This window comes from Protopterus annectens, chromosome 1.part0, assembly GCF_019279795.1.
Source record: "Protopterus annectens isolate FY-2018-M chromosome 1.part0, PAN1.0, whole genome shotgun sequence".
In the NCBI taxonomy this organism is placed as follows: Eukaryota; Metazoa; Chordata; order Ceratodontiformes; family Protopteridae; genus Protopterus; species Protopterus annectens.
The window spans coordinates 1,624,191,399-1,624,210,056 of record NC_056725.1 but is presented as its reverse complement, the minus strand read 5'-3'; the positions used below and the strand labels follow the sequence as shown (position 1 = coordinate 1,624,210,056).

At 39.5% G+C, this 18,658-nt stretch overlaps 1 protein-coding gene across 1 annotated transcript in view; it reads right to left on the bottom strand.

Annotated features, from left to right (window-relative positions):
* The window catches only part of LOC122799249 (cytochrome P450 2D15-like), a 405,628-nt gene that overhangs the window by 68,697 nt on the left and 318,273 nt on the right, over positions 1-18,658 (bottom strand). Inside the window, exon 8 of the mRNA XM_044068194.1 lies at positions 5,040-5,227. Coding sequence (XP_043924129.1) covers positions 5,040-5,227 — 188 coding nt within the window. The remainder of the gene's footprint in view (positions 1-5,039; positions 5,228-18,658) is intronic.

The window sequence follows — 18,658 nt, the reverse complement described above, 5'->3', positions numbered from 1 at the left end:
CTGGCTGGTGGCAGGGATAACTACCTTACAGTCTAGGCAAAGGGAGGCATAGCTAGTAAACCTGTGCCAGTCTTTCCCGGGTGTGTGTGTGTGTGTGTGTGTGTGTGTGTGTGTGTGTGTGTGTGTGTGTGTATAAATCAAACCTCAAAGAGTGTGTGTGTCAGCTACTTGGGTGGGGACATGAAGCACTAGTTGTGCAGAGAGGGTGCTGGAGGTCTTGGCTTGGCAACTCAGCTGAGATCTCAACCCTATAGCTGTATCAGTGGGGAGTCTTATTGGGGATCTGGAGAAAGAGGGAGAAACCAGCCCCGGACTGACTGTGATCTCTGTGTGTTCTTAAGGGAAATTGCACTTGATGCAGAGAGCTGCATCTGGAAATATTGTGTGTGTACCTTGCCATCTTCTCAGTGTACGTCCCCTACTGGTGCCAGTAGTGAGGATTGAGGCTCCTTGATTACTGGTCCAATGATGGGTCATCACAATCCCGTTATGTAAAGTACAGTTGCCACGGTGCCTATATGAACAACTGACTTGTAGTTAGTTGAGCTGTTAATGGTGTCCTCAATGAATTGAATGTAAAAGGATTATGTACTTTCTCTTTTTCTTGAATACAGAATATTTCTAAGCTGGTCTAATATTGTTATTGTTTATCATTGCTCTATTATAACTAACATTTATATTAACCTTTTCTCTGTAAACAGGTTGTGATTGAAAAGTGGTCCAAATGTGCCAGCTCACTAATTGTAAAATAAATGGGTAAATAAAGAAAAATAAGAAGTAAAATATTTTTGGTGCCTTACAATAATGTAGTACTGTAAATTACAGATAAAAACTAATAGATAACATAGAAGTGATAATACTAACAAGCATGTTATGTGTCTTGAAATCACAATGACAGCCCTGTTCTCCAGACTCCCATCCTTAACCCCTTCATGATGGCATAATATGTGAAAAAAATGAATTGGCATATGATAAGTACTGGAGGGGATGGAAATCGAAAGCTTGGTGTCAGTAAAGGTACTGTGAACAGAAAAAATACTGGACATGTCCCAGACTGACTTCATCATTAAGAAATGCTCTAAAATAATAGGAAAATAGAATGTCTAGGAGACTTCTCAATATTTTTGATGTGGTCTGCAAAGACACAGTAGATGCCCTGGTTGGAGATCTAAGTGGTGCCTTGGCTTTAGCCATTACTTTATTTCTCCTGTTTTATTTATCATCATGATTACTCTCCTCACTACACTTAACAGTGAACCTCAAATGACTCCTTCAAATATACGGCACCATCCTTACCATTCTTCACCCATGTAGGGCTTAGACAGAAGGGCAGCTAGGAATGCAAACATCAATTTATGGCCTAGGAGAAGTTCAGTGTTTGCATTCTGTTGTACTATTACTTTGTCCCAGTAGTATTACCCTTGGTCATAAGCTCCCAGATGCCTATGCTTCTGAAAACCTCTACTACACTGAGCATGGTTGCAAAGTTTATGAGATAACCTTTTACAGTTTTCCACAAGCATTTACTAGGAGTCAGTACAATAGCAATACTATCTCTTCCCCAGGAAAGGACTAAGTTCCTACAGCCACAAACTATTCCATCCTCCATTAGATTGCACCTAGACTGCTCCTCAAACTTAAGTTAGCAGTGGCACAACTAGGCTCCCCGAATTCATGCCTAAAGGTGAGCTATGTATGTACTTCATCAATGCAGCTTGCCGTGGCAAAATAAAATCAGTAATTTCAGTGTGTGAAACTTTCCATCAAGTCCTTAATTTGAAACAGTAAAGCCAGCCAGGCATAGCCCATTTGAGAAGTAACTGTGCTAATGTATATATCTTCTTCACTAGACTAGATCTGCTTTCTTCACAGTTTTGTACCATTGAAGTAAACGGAGTCAAAGAGACTGCAGTTTAAAATATGAACTTATAATGGAAGACACTAATAATGGAAGACATTAATAAGCTTTAAGGGTTGCATTACCCTACTGATAAACTTCTTTGCTCAATAATTCTGGGCAACGCCAAAAATAAGGGGGTTGACAAAGGCCCAAAATCAGGGAAAATGTTTAAATATTACTCTAATTCACTTAAAATGTTTAAAGAACAACAGGTTTTGCATCAACATCCATTTTCTGAAAAACACAAATTATGAAAATCAAATGACTGGCATTATTGACTGACTGACTGACTGTAATCCTTAGTTATTTACCAGAAATTCAAAACTTTTACAAGGGATGGGGGCATGGGGCAAAATATGAGGCAATATCAGGGATGGTCTGCAAAATCGATAGTTGAGAGGTATGTATTACTGTTTGAGTGTGTGTGTGTGTGTGTGTGTGTGTGTGTGTGTGTGTGTGTGTGTGTGTGTGTGTGTGTGTGTGTGTTTATGTCTTTTTGTGTTGCTAGAAACGTTGTGCATTTAGCATGAAAGAGCTCCTCATGAATGTATGAAAATAATTCATCCAAAGATGATAATAGGATGACTACTGGTATAAAAAAAGAGTTTCTTTTTCCTGGTTGTACTGTGACCTGCAGAAAATTGAGGGGGCTTTACCCTATTATGCAAAAAAAAAAAAAAAAAAAGATAGCACTGATTCAAAGACACAGAAACTTTATCTGCAGAGACTTCACTTTGAAGATGCAACTGTAGTCAATCATTGGCATATGATGAGTCCCTCTGCCTGTTATTCTGCCTGAGTAAAACCTTCTGTGGATGCCATTTGGTGCTGTTGGTTGTTTTGTTTGTTAATGTAACTAGATGTGCACCTGGAACTGAAGCTGGATTTGGATTGTTGTATTCTGAATAAAATATGCTAAAGACCGTTACGCCTTTGAGCCAGTCTGTTTCGATCTTATGCACATATTTGGGAGACTCCAACAAATTTTACGGTAATCATGAATCAAGCTGTAACTTGTTTGCAGCATTGTAAGTCTTATTTGGTTACAATCTGAATGCAAAATTATTTTTCGGTCCAACTTATTTTGTAATCCATAATAAATGTTAGTAATGTTTACATTTAAGCACTGTGCCCCCAGTAAACACATACTACTTACACTGTATGTTTACAATGTAGACTACTGTGTCAGGGTACCAGAAGTCATTCAGATATGTAGGACAAATATATGATGTCCAGTATATGGCTGCATAAGGTGATCACCACATTAGAGATAAACAGTTCTGTGCCAAGGTGTAGTCTATTCTTGTGCAACCTGCATATCTGAAAAATGCAGATGAGTTGTGGCATGTGTCCATCACATAGAAGGTGCTCTAGTTAACCCTCAAATACACCATTTCTTGTTTTCAAAGCACAAAACACACTATGCAAGTTTACTGAGAAGACAAGTCAGGTATACGTGACTTTAATGCTTATTGTGGCCTCAGTGACCTGGCCAGTGACAAGAAGTCATAACTTAGCCAATGATTTCACCTTAAAGGACAGCTGTCCTTGTAACATACTGTCTTCAGTAGCTCCCTAGCACACCACAGTAGGTTTAGGTTGCCAAAATAAAGTAAATATGTGATGGTCCAATGACCACCCCCACTGCATGACAACAGATGCCCTACTATGTGACAAATGGATTCTGTAATCCTCAGAACTAGCCAAGCATGGCTAAGTCCATCTGACATTGTCACAAAAAGGTTTTAATTTAATTTTGCTTAACAGTGTGCTTGAAAGATTTGTCATTTCACTTAGGATTTATTGACTACCATAGAATTAAATAAAATGACTAGCTGCACAGGTTGTAAGATTTCTTTATGGACCAAGTGGATGATGTCAGTGAGAACTGATATGCATTATCGGTGGGTGGTCCTCTGGACCACCAAAATTCCACTTGTCAAATACAAGGAAGGGAGAGGGCATGCAGAAAGACAGCATCTCAATGCTCATTTCACAATATTTTATTCATGCAACTCAGGCTGAGCATGAAATTGGTCAATACTGATCAATGCCCTAGCCCAGTAAACAAATAAAAATAAATACATGTGTTTTTTAACAATTAACCAGTTTAGGATTTTGGAGATGAAGTGAAGGCTGCCAAGCAAGCGTATATTTTTTTCTTTTACTTTTACCATTAACAAGATAGATTGGAAGTATAAAAAAGGGAACAGCAAGTAAATTACGGGAAAGAAAAGATAAATATCATGGATTTTTGAGGCAGACAAACAAGATGTGGCCTAAAATAACAGGCATCATCTTAAGTTGCCAAATTAAATAAATAAATATACAAACAAGCAAACCTCTGCTGCCTCATCTTGTCCTGTATTTACAGATTTAATTTTACTTGTAAGTCAATACTGTTCATGCAACAGAGTCTAATTTGTATAGAAATTACAGTGCCCAGAGACACAAGTCTAGGGATATACTAAGAATTAGGGGCTTCTAAGGATTTCATGGGCATGATCACTGATGAATTTATGTACATCACACTTCATACATGAATCCTGGCTTTGGTGTTTCTGCATGTCTCAGCTGTGAGGATTACATTTCTCTTCTTGTCAGCATCATTAAGACAGCCTATTAGACAGAGCTGCATAGCTGAAATCATACCAGCTTATTAAAAGCTGAACATTGGCCAACATTATGCTGAGATTCCATGAATAAACTCTCACTGCATGAAAACAGTTATGAAGCATACAATATCTCGGTGTATGTGGCATATCAGCAGGCCAGTTTTGTAAGATTTTGTTAAGAGTGTATTTCAAATAATATACAGTTACCACTTGTTTTTATTTCAGAACTACTTGATTGTAGCAATATTTTCCTTGGAAGTTAGGAATCTTTACCTCAATTCTTTGTGTCAGGTCTGGCAAAAACAGATAATTTGCTGGAATGTTGTACCCTAAATGCATACATTTTCAGATGATAGTATATGCCATGGGTAAACCATGCTATGCTGTTGCCACTAACTAATTCTTTGTTACCCAAAAACTTAGAAAAAACATTGTGGTCATTATTAATTTTAGCCATAAAAGGTCAAAGTATAAGCAGCTTTCACTTAGACTGAAATGCTGTAATCCTCTTCTGTTACAAATACCTTTGGAATGAAGAAATCCATGACCTCAGTGTCACGGTATGTCATATGTGGTAGTGTAAGTGGAACAGTTTCACTGTAACGCTGGACTTCATGGATGACAGCCTCTGTAAAAGGCAGGTTCACATGGTCTTCAAGTCTGGGATGCTTCTCTTTCCCAATTACTCTGTCAATCTCTTCATGCACCTTACCTGAAAATGAAATGAATGAATGCAGAATTTGAAACACCACTGTAAAATACCATCCTTTACATACTGAATTATATGTCCACCATCTCACTAGCTGTATCTGCATATATAGCATTTGTATTAGGAGAACAACAGGGTAGACAGACATTTTTTTGAATATCTAAGCCATCAACTAAACTAACGCATTGACATACTTCTGACCAGGAGTCCAGTTCTACATTTGTGATTTGATATCATAGCCTCGTTTCAGAATCACATGGAGTAGATGGAGAACGTGCCCACTTTTTTAAACAGCTCAGGCATGAATGGACAACAACATGCATCTGTATAAATAGCCTTTCAGAGGTACTAGACTCACTCACTTGTTTGTGTACAAACCTTCTTGACATGTTATTTCAACATGTACTGTCATGGTCTCAGGCTCTTAAACAGGTTTCATACTGACCTGCCTCCATTTATTTTAATATGCTGCTCTTCCTTATTTTAACTAATGACATCCTGAGTAATTCCCCAGTTTTATCAGCTTAAAAGTATTTATATTGATAACCAGTAACGCATAACTTAAGATGCACAGGGCTGAGCACCTGTAAGACCACACTGTTTTGGCAGGCTAACTGATACTGATGCCTCTTCTGAAACTAGCTGGGATATTTTACTTAGTGAATAATTTGCTACAGATACCAATTTGATAAATGCAAACTTGTTAGAAGCCAAAGTATGAATGGCCTGTCAGAGGCATTAAACTCTTGTTACTGCGGAGAAGATGCACCTAAAAGAGTTTTGTACAAACAAAGCATGATAGTGCAGAGAATGACCCAAATAAAACCCTCTAAGGAGCAATTCCCTGATTTCTCTTAATTTTTTCATCATGCAAAGCGCTTTCACTAATAACTTCAATCCACCACGAGGTACTGTGCCCCCCCCCATGGTCATACTCACACTTGGTTTGCTGGGAATAGGTTGAAGAATCTTTTCCTGCTCATTTCACTTTCAGGGATCAAAAGATTCAGCTAATTCTTCTTCAGCCTTCACTTCTCCCATCTTTAGTAGACTAAGCGTAATGAATCTGTTGCTAGTTTGGAATTTAAACTAGCCAGGTATGAATAAGGTGGCCAAAGAGGATTATTAAATTCCCCCGTTGAGGGAAAAATTATCAGAGGCTGACCCATCCAGGAAAATGATTCCTGTATGAGATCATCAGTGATGTCTGTTCATGAAAACCGTCAAAGAATATAAGATAGATAGTGATGTCTAAGAGCATACACATTATGAAATGGGTCCTGTACTAAAAGAGAAGCAGCAGAAATTCAACAACTTTCCTTCTGTACAATATTTTAGTTTAAAATCAATAATAAACAAGACTAGAAGAAGAAAGAGCATAAGTAACAAAATAAATTTAACAAGTGAATGTTTGATTGCTTCATACAATTTACCTTGTCTGATTCACATATTTGTGTAAACTATAAAAATCTGGGCAGCGTAAACTCTATGTGAATGATCCACCAATAACATCTTACACCAGTGGAAAGTGCTTTTACATGCATTTGCTGTGGAATCTGGTTAGAACTGTCATAAACTACAGTGGTAATGCTAATCTGAGTGTTAAATATTTTACTGATCGTAACCATTTGAAATGTCGGGATTAACTAGAGCGAGTCCAGAAACACAGAGACTGAATGTCCCATAAAATGTATTTACATATGCTAAGTACGAGATGGTTGTTTCCTGGAATATTGCTGTTTCTCCAGAGTATGACAGTCTCAGAGTTGGGATGTATATATAAGTTTGGGTTGTGTGGAGATCTTGCAGCCTTGCAAAAAAAAAAAAAGTTTAAAGGATAAGAGTGATGCTCAAGATTCGCTTTTCTCCTGTAGTTTCAGTCTTTTTTCCTGCATTTTTGAGTGCTGATATTTCAAGATTTTTGATGACAGAGAAAAGATTAGGCCTATCTCAGTTCAAGGAATGGGGCATAATTTTTTCTCATGTCAGTCTTTGGCTGTCTGACAGAAAATTCAGAAATCCTACCAAATAAATTTAATATTTGAAAAAGAACCTTTAGATGTTTCTTCAAGTGTGACAAATGCAACAACAAGTGATCAGCATCTTGTACTCCCTGTTTTCCATTTCATAATCTCACGCACCTCAGTTTTCAATAATCCGGGTTAGAGGCTCCACATAAAGAGAAAAAGGGTACCTGTAGCTCCTACCCCTTCCTAGAAAAAAGGAAGGTTAGACACTGTGTTTCCTTTGACTGTGGCTAAGGCCCTTTGATAAACTTCTCTAAAGATATCAATCAGATGGAGAAGAAAAACAAAAATAATGCATCAAAAAAAGAATATCTTACTCAAATTCATGTAGACTTTTTTCATTAAGGTTCAGGACCAGCAGTGGGTAGACTCTTCTCAGAACATTCTGGGTTAACAATTTTTTTTTAACTTTTTTCTGGGTCTATTGACACTGAACAAAGGTACATTGTCTAATGCATTTAGTGAATAAATTTGAAGGGGGCAGGCTGTTTTTTTGGTGAAACCATCAAAACAACTTGTTGTCATGGTATAATATAGAAACTAGCTTGCAGGAAGATGCTTGGTTTGGATCATTGTCTAACTTTAACATAATGCACTAACCATCTGCTTCCTCATATCTTGGCCTTGTTCATGACCTGAAGCAAATTGGGTATTAAAGCTACCTGTCCCAGTTTATATACTCCAAGCAAAAGGACATACAGGTCCTGGCTCTTACCCCAGGACTGTCTTCTCAAATATCTTTCAGTTCTACCTCCATTATTATTGACTCATCCTGACAATTTGTCAACCCAGAATTCAATAGTCCTTGGCAGACACACTGCATATCCTCTCTACATATTATTTTCCTCATTTTTGCTCCATGAAGCTTCTTGTTGAATCTGGCAAAACCCCTATGATGTGAGACCTAATATGTTTTGTTATGCCCACTTATTAAGTCAGTTTCCCATTGCACAAGTTTGTCTGCTTTCCTTTGCCGAAGTCTCAGGTTAAGGATTTTGCTGTAAGATCAGAGAATTATCAAAATGCATTGCTTTCAAACAATATTGGGCATTTCATGTCAGGTATTTCTTATATTACTTATAATGATGGCCTAATCAGCTTTTGAAGTTTTACATCTGTCTTGTTTTCCTGAGCCTACAATAACAATAACCAGTGCTGCAACTCCTTCTGGCATTCCCACTGTCTTGATGTGGCGTTCCACCTTACCCTTGCTTGTAAGTGCTTTTTGATGTAATCAGTCATCTTGCAGTTGGGTACTCTCTACAGTTAGACATCCAATTACTACATTTAGTTCTTCTGAAAACAAGCCGCAAAATTCCTGGTAAGAACAGCAATATTTGAATTCTCAAGTGTCTAGGTATGTCTCAGGAAGAGGAACAGAGGGGCAGAGTGTGAGAGTTTTAATGGAAAGGTGTGCAGTGGTGGAGATGATGTATTACAATGAGCTTTCTATCTAGACTATCTAGTCTGTAGTAGGAGTGGTATTTGGGAGAAGCAATTGTGCATTCCTTCCAGAAAATGCTGTCCTCTATAGACATCTTATCAGGGCCATTTACCTGGAGTATGTGCCAAAGTACCTTGAGACAGAGGGCATCCCTGTACTTTTAGGCTCCTGTTGCACATCCATTCTGTCTGTGACTACATTTCAGCTTCCTACAGGTATAGCTATAACCTCATGATACCTGACAAGCTCACCCATCAACCATCCCAAATTTAATCCGGAGGAAAATTGTGGCACATACACACTGCCTATGATCATGTTCCAGATGTCTAGGACTCTCTTTAATATCATATACGTACCACAAGAATCAGAAATTTGTCTAAATAGATCAGCCAGGTAAGTGAGAAACCAATATATGTATGTCTCCCACTCCCCTCTTTTCCCTGAATAGGAAGAAGATACTCACTCCTTATAACCCATCTTCAATAATGTTCATAGGATCATAGAAGAAGGTTACTAGGCTATTGGCCCTGAGGCCCTTATAAGCCTAGCCAAGAGTTTAGCCCATGTTTAGACAAGTCAGCACCCAAAGCCCCTGTCCAGCAGGGACACAGGTGGAATCCCAGAGGCATAGTTTCTGTTTCCCATAGAGTTATCCTGGTTGCGCTTAAAAAGGGATAATGAGGTACTCTGCTTGATATGGAGAGGGGGTTTATTCTACAGATGGGGGAGTCTCTGGGACACATATCTGTCCTGCCAAGTCCTATTGATGTCACAGACCAGGTTGAGGTTGTCCATACGGGTTGCTCAAGTGGAACTCAACTTGTGGATATGCAGCAGTCCCATCAAGGTGGGGTCTGAGATTGCTTTGTATGCCAGACAGAGGTCACCTCTGAGGAGTCTGTATGAAACTGAGTAGAGCCCATCTGTGTAGGGTAGATGTTTGAGGCCCTGGATTCTCCTGTTGAGGAACCTCTGTGGTCTCTCCAGCTGCTGCATGTGCTTTGCAAGGTACATGCTGAAAGGGGTGTTGTACTCAATAATTGGCCTTATAAGGGAAGAATACAGGGATGTTATGACCTCTTTGTCCCTGGATGAGATACCCTTACTTATAAGGTGGCCCATGAAGAAAGCTTTCCATACAATGGAAGCAACATGGTGGTCAAAAGTCAGGTTGCTATCAACCTGGGTGCCCAAAGCCCTCACTACTGATTGTGTACTTAAGACGTTGTTATTAATGTGATAATATGTGGGGACGCCACTCTCCTCAAAGGGGATGATGATGATGCATTTTTTTGGCATTCAGCTTGAGGCCATGTTTCTGGCTCCAATCATTTATTTGGGTGAGACCCTCTTGGAGGACATCCATATCACTAGAGGAACTGATGACAGCACTCAGCTTGCAGTCATCTACAAACTTGGTTAGCCATAACCCACTGATTTTGGCCTGCACCTCAGAGAAGTATATCCCGAATAACAGAGGTCCCAAGACCAATTCCTGGGGTACGCCGCTCATTATGGGGTCTACTGCTTGAGGTGGCTTTCCCTATTTTGATTAAGTTAGGTGTTTAGTGTGGTATAAGTGACTCTTGTAAGTATATCCACTGAGGGCAGTACTTCTTTATGTAGATGAAGATACAAATTGCTTTAATGGGGTTACTTAGGCCAAAGACATTCCAAAAGAAAAAGAACATTTTTCTGGAAGATAAACTATCTGATACTCTCTGTCTCTGTCTGTTAATATCACACTACCCTCTAGAGGAAAAATAATGTGGCAAATAAAAATGTCAGTATATGGCTAAATCAAACTTTACCTAGAACAAAATAAGCAACACTGAAGAAGCATATGCAGTGAGTATCAATGCATTATAAATATAAAGGATTATGAACACGTTTCCAGATAATAAAACAACAGATTATGTTTTTGAGACATGGACAAGTAAAGGAATTCACCTCAAGAGCTTCACCTCTGTCCTCTCTTGAGGTATATCTTGACATCCATGTTGGAAACACATACTAAGTAGTTATGAATGGTGAATCCTTATTCAAAGTTTTAGCTGCCCCAATGTACTAATAGATACAGAAAAAAATACAGGAACACTAAGTGTTTTAAAGACTTGAACCCTGTAAAATACTTTGTACTACTACAAAGACAGCTGATAGCTTTAAAAGCTATTAAACACTTTATCTTGTCACACTTTGTGCATGGCACCACACATTGCATTACAGCTCTCAATGCTGTAAAAGCACTTTTGATGCTGTGATGTAGTGACTGCCATGTGTACTGCAGTATGAGACCCAGTCATAACTTTGGAAGGTGCATAACAACATTTTTAATGCACCTTTGAAAGCTGTTATTACTGGGTTTTACACTGCAAGACTGTATAATTGAATTGCCTTTCTGACAAATTTGGGAGCATAAGCACTGTGCTCCATATCACTATAATATGATTATAAACAATAAAAAACTGCTAAAGTCACTGTACCATTTAATAATATTATTTTCCTAGAAAGGAACAGCTGGATGCTACTCGTGGATGCAGTGTTAGGGTATGTGAAAAATTCTGTTGTCCATTAATTGCGCATGAAACTACACACATTCCTTACAATGGCACCTACCAACTGGCATAGTAAGAAATCAGGGTGCTGACTGTAAATAAAAATTGTTTTCTTGGAGGTTAATGGTTTGCAATCCATTGCCAACTTTGTTATTGCAGCATTTCTACTGAGACTTCTGGTAAGAAAAATTCTCAGCCAAGCCCTCAAAAGAAAAGTCAGTCAGTCAATCACCTCTGCCAATAAACTGCTAATGCCTCTCCATTTTTGTCCATGTTCAGCTACCGAAAAGAATAAAACACAAATGAAAATAAATTCATTGAATGGCCATAGTTGACCAACAACCAGGAAGTAATGCCATGCATATGGTAAGTGAAGGGAAATCTTTTAAATTTGCCCTATTCCCCACTGTAGTATGATCTCGGAGTTGGTATATATAGTTAGGGAGGTGTGGGGGGTGCAACCCCTCCATCTTGTTTGGTTTTGTTTGCGATGTTGGCCGACTATGACATTCTATGCATTTCTTTTTGATGATGTCCTTGTTCGCTGTTTTTTTGTTTCGCTCTTTTCCATTTAAGATTTAGCTGTTCACGTTTTATAATTAACGGTAGCCGAACATAGACCCTCCATTTTAAGGTGCTCAGGACAATTGCAATGCATAGCACAAACACGGAAGTGCATTTAAATCAAGCTATCTCTTAACGTTTTTTGTAACTTTTCCCCTCTCCTGATACATGTCTATTCAGTTTATGGTAAGATCTACAGGTGATTCCACTGCCTGCAGTCTTACAAGAAGGATGCCATAAGGCAGCTTCTTGTAGAAGAAGAAGCATTCTAACAGTTGTTAATGAATGAAGATGCATATTGGGACTGATGACCAGTGGGACGTTCAACTGTGGGTTTGGGGTTGGAATAATAGTGAAGGTATTTACCTCACAGGCACAAGGTACAGGATTTGATTCTTACCTTTGAGGGAAATTGTCTAGGCTTAAAATTCCTCAGAAGGGCAGCTAGCCTAGTACTTACCTATGAATCTATGAACCTATAGGAAGGCCCTCAGGAAATACCCTCTACCATTTCTCCCCAACTATCATTAAAGAACAGGTCCTCACTGCATTACCTAAAGCTACAAGCACTGCATCAGTGGGTCTTAATAATATCACAAGCTGCCTCCTAAATAGCTTAAAACATGGCCTGTCATGCCCACTAGAATCTCTTTTTACCCATAGCCTTCAGACAGTCTTTGTCCTCATGGAATGGGTACTATTTGTACTGTTTCTTTGGAGCTTTTCTCCGCAGGCGTCTGCTGAAAAGGGATTTTATGCCCAGTCTGACTTTCTTAGTAAACAAATGCAAATAAATGACTAAATAAATACATAAATAAATAAATATTTGATCTTTTTGAGTGCAGGCTATAATTCTTCTAAAACAGGCTGATGATGTCCTTTGGCAGAAGGGACTTGGACTGAAGCATGGCACACTCTTTCACTTTACAGCTTACCTTCAACAATACTAATAAAGTCCTTAAGGAAGAGCTTCAAAAACATAATACATTATTTGGCTTCATCCATGAAAGGGTCCTCAGTTACATAAATCTTCCCAGATTTTGCAGTGTCCTTCATATGAACCAATCAACCCTTCAGGGCTTGTGATGATATACAGTTTGATACCTTCCTTATCGCTTTCTAATGTATGAACCACTACTGAGTAACCTGAAAGGGTACCTTTAATCTTTCTGGCATTCTAGGCTGACCGATTCATACATTTAGAAAGCCTGGAGTTTATCTTAACCAGCTCTGCCATTAAAGAAGAAGAATGGAATCACTTGAGGTCCACTATGATTCTCTTTGATTTCCATGGCGTTCAAACAACTATTGGCTAACACATGCTTCAGTACTTGTCTCCAGGATATGAGGGGTTTGGAAAGTACTAGTTTTATACTTACTGTGATCTTTTTCTTCATTCTTGTGATATAATTGATATTCACTGTTTCACACCGCGGTGGTGGTGCTGTGGTAGCGTTGTCACCTCACAGTAAAACGTTGTCCTGTTCGATTCTCAGCTAAAGCATCTTCTGTGTGGAGACATGCGCGAATGGGCGTACCTTTGTTGAAGGTTGTGCGTCAGAGCTGGCAACTCGGCACGTAAAAATCTACTGCCAAATCATTAGAGGACCAGAGTTCGGCTGTGGCGACTCCTAACCAGGAAAAGCCGAAAGACACAACAACTTATAGAATAAAACTCTGATTTCTTAGCATCTTAATTTATGCAGCTTACATATTACATCGTTTTATTTTTCAAGAAAAGCAGGATGGAGGTGATACTAGATCTGCAACCCTTCTGGAAGTCCATGGTAGTCTTTGACCCTGCGGATTGGGTCCACCTTCTGTCCTGCACTGAATGGTGCTTCTTTAGTCATGCGCACTTTAATATAAAATATATTTAACACATATTTTATGTTACATGCATTTACAGATAGCGATACAACTATTTTTAGCAAAGAAACACTAAACGTATTTAAAACATACATAATGCATGGTGTTTTATAATCATTGCAGTATCTGCTGTCTATCAAAGGGCATAAACTGCATTTATAGAAGGACAAAAAGATGTACTAATAATTTAAATAAAACTATTAGACTGAGGTCTTGACTTGATATAATACCTGACCCGATTAGCAAAGATTTTATTTATGCATGCGGTATGTGTGTTTACAACCCAGAAGAGGGGTCAGTTTCACAACAGTCCAAGAGTTTTGTGCATCAAGCTTTCCAAGTCTGTTTCCTGAATTTAGTACCATCTCATCTTTTTCAAATATGGCCAATGCTTTGTGTCCTAAAACTGCATTTTGCAGCTGCTGAACAAAATTGACCTTCAAGCTGGGTTATGGAGATGAGGTTACACCTTTGTTATTTTTTTATTTTATTTGCTTTATTTTTGATTTGGATTTTGAGTTTAAATTTAATAAACAGAGTAAAGCATTAAAGCACCAATGCTTCAGGACTATTTCAGACCCTATCCAGGAGTACACAGTCAAGAAATATATAAATTACTGTGAAAGAGTTGTTATATTCACATTTATGTATGTAAAAAAAATAAAAGATGAAAAGAAATAAAATAAAATAAATTAAATTATATAGTGTAAAAAATGAATAAACATTACATGCCTCTGATCAGACTTGCCTTTATCTTATGTTCTTACAGAGCTGAGGTTTCCAGAACTGCAGATAATATTTTGGGGGGAGGGAATGTGCCATATTTATACAAGGAGGGAGACCAGCTTTTTCATTTTTTATGGATATCTGTCTTCTTTTGCATCTTAGAATCTCTTCAGCTTTTTCTGCTTTGTCACATTGCTTTTAGATCATTTACTATGACTACTTCCAAGTCCTTTTCTTCACTTGGTGCTTATACCTCCCTTACAGGCATGTACTCTTTTCTCAAGTTATTGAATCTCAGAAACATGTTTACAGCATTTTTTTTTTCTGAATTCAAGTTATCATGTTCTAGGCCACTGCTCTAATGTTCTTTTTTTAATGAAGGGCCATATCAAGAAGATGCAGTGAAGACAGGATACCTTAACTTTTGAAACCATTAATTCATAGGTTCATAGGTGAATATTAGGCCATTTTAAGCCTATCCATATTATACCATTAGTTGTTCAAATTACCTTTACCATGATTTTTATTCCTATACTTCCCATTTATAAATGAATGTTTCTGGGGTCATACCACTGAGTATTGAAAGGGGACCCTGCTGCAGAATATGGCATTTAGGTGTTGCCTCTGTCCATTAGTGGCATGGGGGGGGGGCAGTCCTGAGATACATTCCCTTACTCCTATCCATTGATTTAAACTGTGTTTGAATTGGGACAGTAATGAACTTTGTTCTACATAGACGTGGAGTCTGTTCTAGAGTATTGGTATCCTCTGGGATATGTACTTGTCCCTCCAAACTGTTCTGTTTATGTTGCAGAAGAAGTTGAGGTTTTTGGATTGGGGCTTTCTGATACCATTTGACTTGTGTATGTGTATAAGGGTCATTAGTACTTAGACAAAGAATGCCTTATAGGTTCAACGGTTAGTACTAGGCTAACTGCCTTTGTGGGCCATTTTAAGTCTAGCCAATTACCTCATCTGAGAATCAAACCCTGTACCTTGTGTTTGTAAGGTAAACACCTTAACCATTATGCCAACCTTCCACAGGCACAGATCGCCTCTTAATTATCTACAAGAGGACTTTAAGAGGGTCCATGTATGTTATGTGGTTCAGTCCATGTATTCTCTATGAGCACGTTAGGTTGCATATGTCTGGACAGGTGCATACTAAAGGGGTCATTATACTCAATGACTGGACTGATGAGGACTGAGTTCAGTAGGGCAATGACATCTCTGGAGTGAGATGCTATCCCTTTGCTTATCATTTGAACAACAGAAATACAACAATGAACTTTTGACATTCAGCTTTAGTGTATGACTCTGGCACCAGTTATTTCTTTGCAAAAGATCTTCTGGAGGTCTTTTGGGGATCCATTGACTGCTACTAGTTTACAGTTGTCCACAGACATTATCAACCAAAGACCCTTGACGTTTGCTTGGGCTTCTGAGATGTAAATGCTCAAAGGTTGATAAGTTCATAGGTAGGTACTAGGCTATCGACTCTGGGGCCTATATAAGCATAGCCAAAAAGGTTCCCTTGCTTTCGCCACCCATGAAAATTATTTTTTTGTGCCCCTGTCAAGCAGTGCTGCAGAAGTGATCCGCGGGGTGAATTTTCTATTTCCCATCCAGTCGTCAAGATTTTTCTTAAAGATTGCCAATGAGGAGCTTTGCTTGACATGAATGGGTAGTTTGTTCCAGAGTATGGGAAGTCTCTGGGACAGGAATCTATCCCTCCAGCATGTTCTGTTTATTGTGGTGACAAGGTTTAGGTCCCTGGAACATGTGGTTCAGAGGGATTGGGATTTCTTTAAGTATAGCATGTCCAACAGCTCTGGGTTTGATATAGCTTTGTATGTTAGGCAGAGATCGCGACGGAGTAAAGCTGGAGTTTTTTGAGACGGTCTGTGTATGGCATCTGTTTGAGGCCGGTAATCCTCTTAGTGAGGTATTTCTGTGGCCTTTCCAATTGTTGTAGGTGTCTTGTGAGATACATGCCAAATGGGGCATTGTACTCTGTAATGGGTCTGTTGAGAGATGAGTAGAGAGGAACAATGACCTCATTTTTTCTAGAGGAGGACCCTTTTCTGATGAGGTGTGCAATGTAGAAGGATTTTCTGACTACTTTGGCGATGTGATTATCAAAGGAGAGACTGCTGTCCACCTATGTCTCGAGGTCTCTTATTACACTTTCAGTGTTTAGTGAGCTACTGCCTATGTGGTAGTTCATGGGTACTGCATTTTTCCCAAAGGGGATGACAATGCACTTCTTGGTATTGAGCTTGAGGCCATGACTTTGACACCAAGCATCTGTCTCTGTGAGGCCCCTTTGTAGAATGTCTAAATCATTAGGTGATTATATTATGGCTCCCAGTTTGCAGTCATCTGTGAACTTTGTTAGTCAAAGACCTTTTGTGTTGGCCTGCACTTCAGAGAAGTAGATGCCAAACAGGAGAGGACCCGGGACCGAACCCTGTGGTACTCCACTCGTCACTGGTCTGAAGTCGGACTTGGAGTCGGCTACTTTTACTGTGTGGGTTCTGTCAGTGAGCCAGTTGGCCATCCATCTTGTGACATAGGGATTTATGCCCAGTTTAGTGAGTTTATCTATAATTCCAGAGTGGGAGATGGTATCAAAAGCCTTGGCGAGGTCAAGATAGGCTGTGTGCCCTACCTTGCCCTCGTCTACAGCTCTAGTGACTGCTTCAAAGAAGTCAATCAGGTTTAGTAGACATGATCTACCTTTTACAAACCCAAACTGAGTGGGGTCCAGGGTTTGGATGTTACCTGTGTCTTTGTTTATAAGTTCCAAGATGATACATTCCATGGCCTTGCAGACCATGCTCATAAGACTAATGAGGCGGTAGTTTCCAGGCTCCGTGGTGGCACCCCCTTTGTGGAGTGGGATAACCATCGTTGTGCACCATTCAGTAGATACATAGCCTGAGGTGAGGCTATGATTGAACATGGTACTTAGGTGGGGTGCCAGTTTGTTCTGCAGTTTGTGCAGTACGCAGCCTGGGATGTTGTCTGGTCTCATGGATGCTGTATTCTTGGCTTTGGAGAGTGCAGTCTTTACTTGTTCATCTGTGATTACAGGGGCTTTGCATTCTTCCGTTATTAAGATGGGCCCTTTAGATTGTGAGAGGGGGTAAAGTTAGCACTGAACCTATCTGCCGGGATGTTGGCAACATTGGTTGATTCTGTATATTTAGTGCCATTGTGCTGTAGCTCAGATCAGATCTGAGTGTTGCCATTGAGATTCTTGACATAGCTGTAGAATGCTTTATGGTTGTCTTTAGAATCAGTGGCAATTTTATGAGGGATCTTAGCTTCTTGCTGAGGCTGACCAGGGAGTTCTTCCAATCTTGGGATTTTACTCTTTTTTGCAACAGCTTCTTCCTTCTGTTGTAGAGTTCGTTTATGGCAGGGGACTACCAGATTGGCTTCCTTGTTTTGGAGGATAGTGTCTTGGTTCTCTTGGGGATGGCATGATCCATGCATTTGTGTATGTGCTTATACAGTGCATTTGTGTAAAATTCAGCAGTCGTACCACTATTTTCCGTCTGCATGGTTGTCATGAAGTTTGCCACTTCTGTCTTAAGAAGCATGAAGTTGGCTTTGGAGTAGTTTTTGATGGTGGTTTCCTTAATGGGGGTGGGGGTGGGATATGGATGTCTAGGGTGATTAGCTTGTGGTCAGATCTGACCAGCGAGGAGTTGACCGCTGGCGTGAAACACCAGTTAACTATATTGGTAATGACCAGGTCCAGGATATTGCTGCCCCTGGTGGGGGTGTGGACAAGCTGATCCAAGGCATTGGAATTTATGAATTCCAGAAAATGTTGAGCAAATGAGTTGGTACATGAGTAGTTTTCCCAGCTGATGGTGGGGTAGTTGAAATCGCCCATAATTAAGGTATTGGGTTGTACCTTAATATTTTCCAGTATCTTAAGAAATGAAGAGTGGGAATCCTGGGGCATGGTGGGGGACCTGTAACAAGCTACAACCTGGATTGCAGTCTTGCCCAGTGTTAGTTGCACTTGGATAATTTCGGATGCATTATGTTGAGCAACTAGCCTGGAGGTGTGGATATCCTTAATGAATATGGACACATCTCCGCCTTTAGTGTTTTGGTCCAGGTTAGGTGGCCAAAAGGTGTGGTATGAATTATAGCCTGGTAATACAGAGGTACTCTCTGGAGCCTTGAACCAGGTCTCTGTCACTGCATAGATGTCAATGTTCTCCATTTT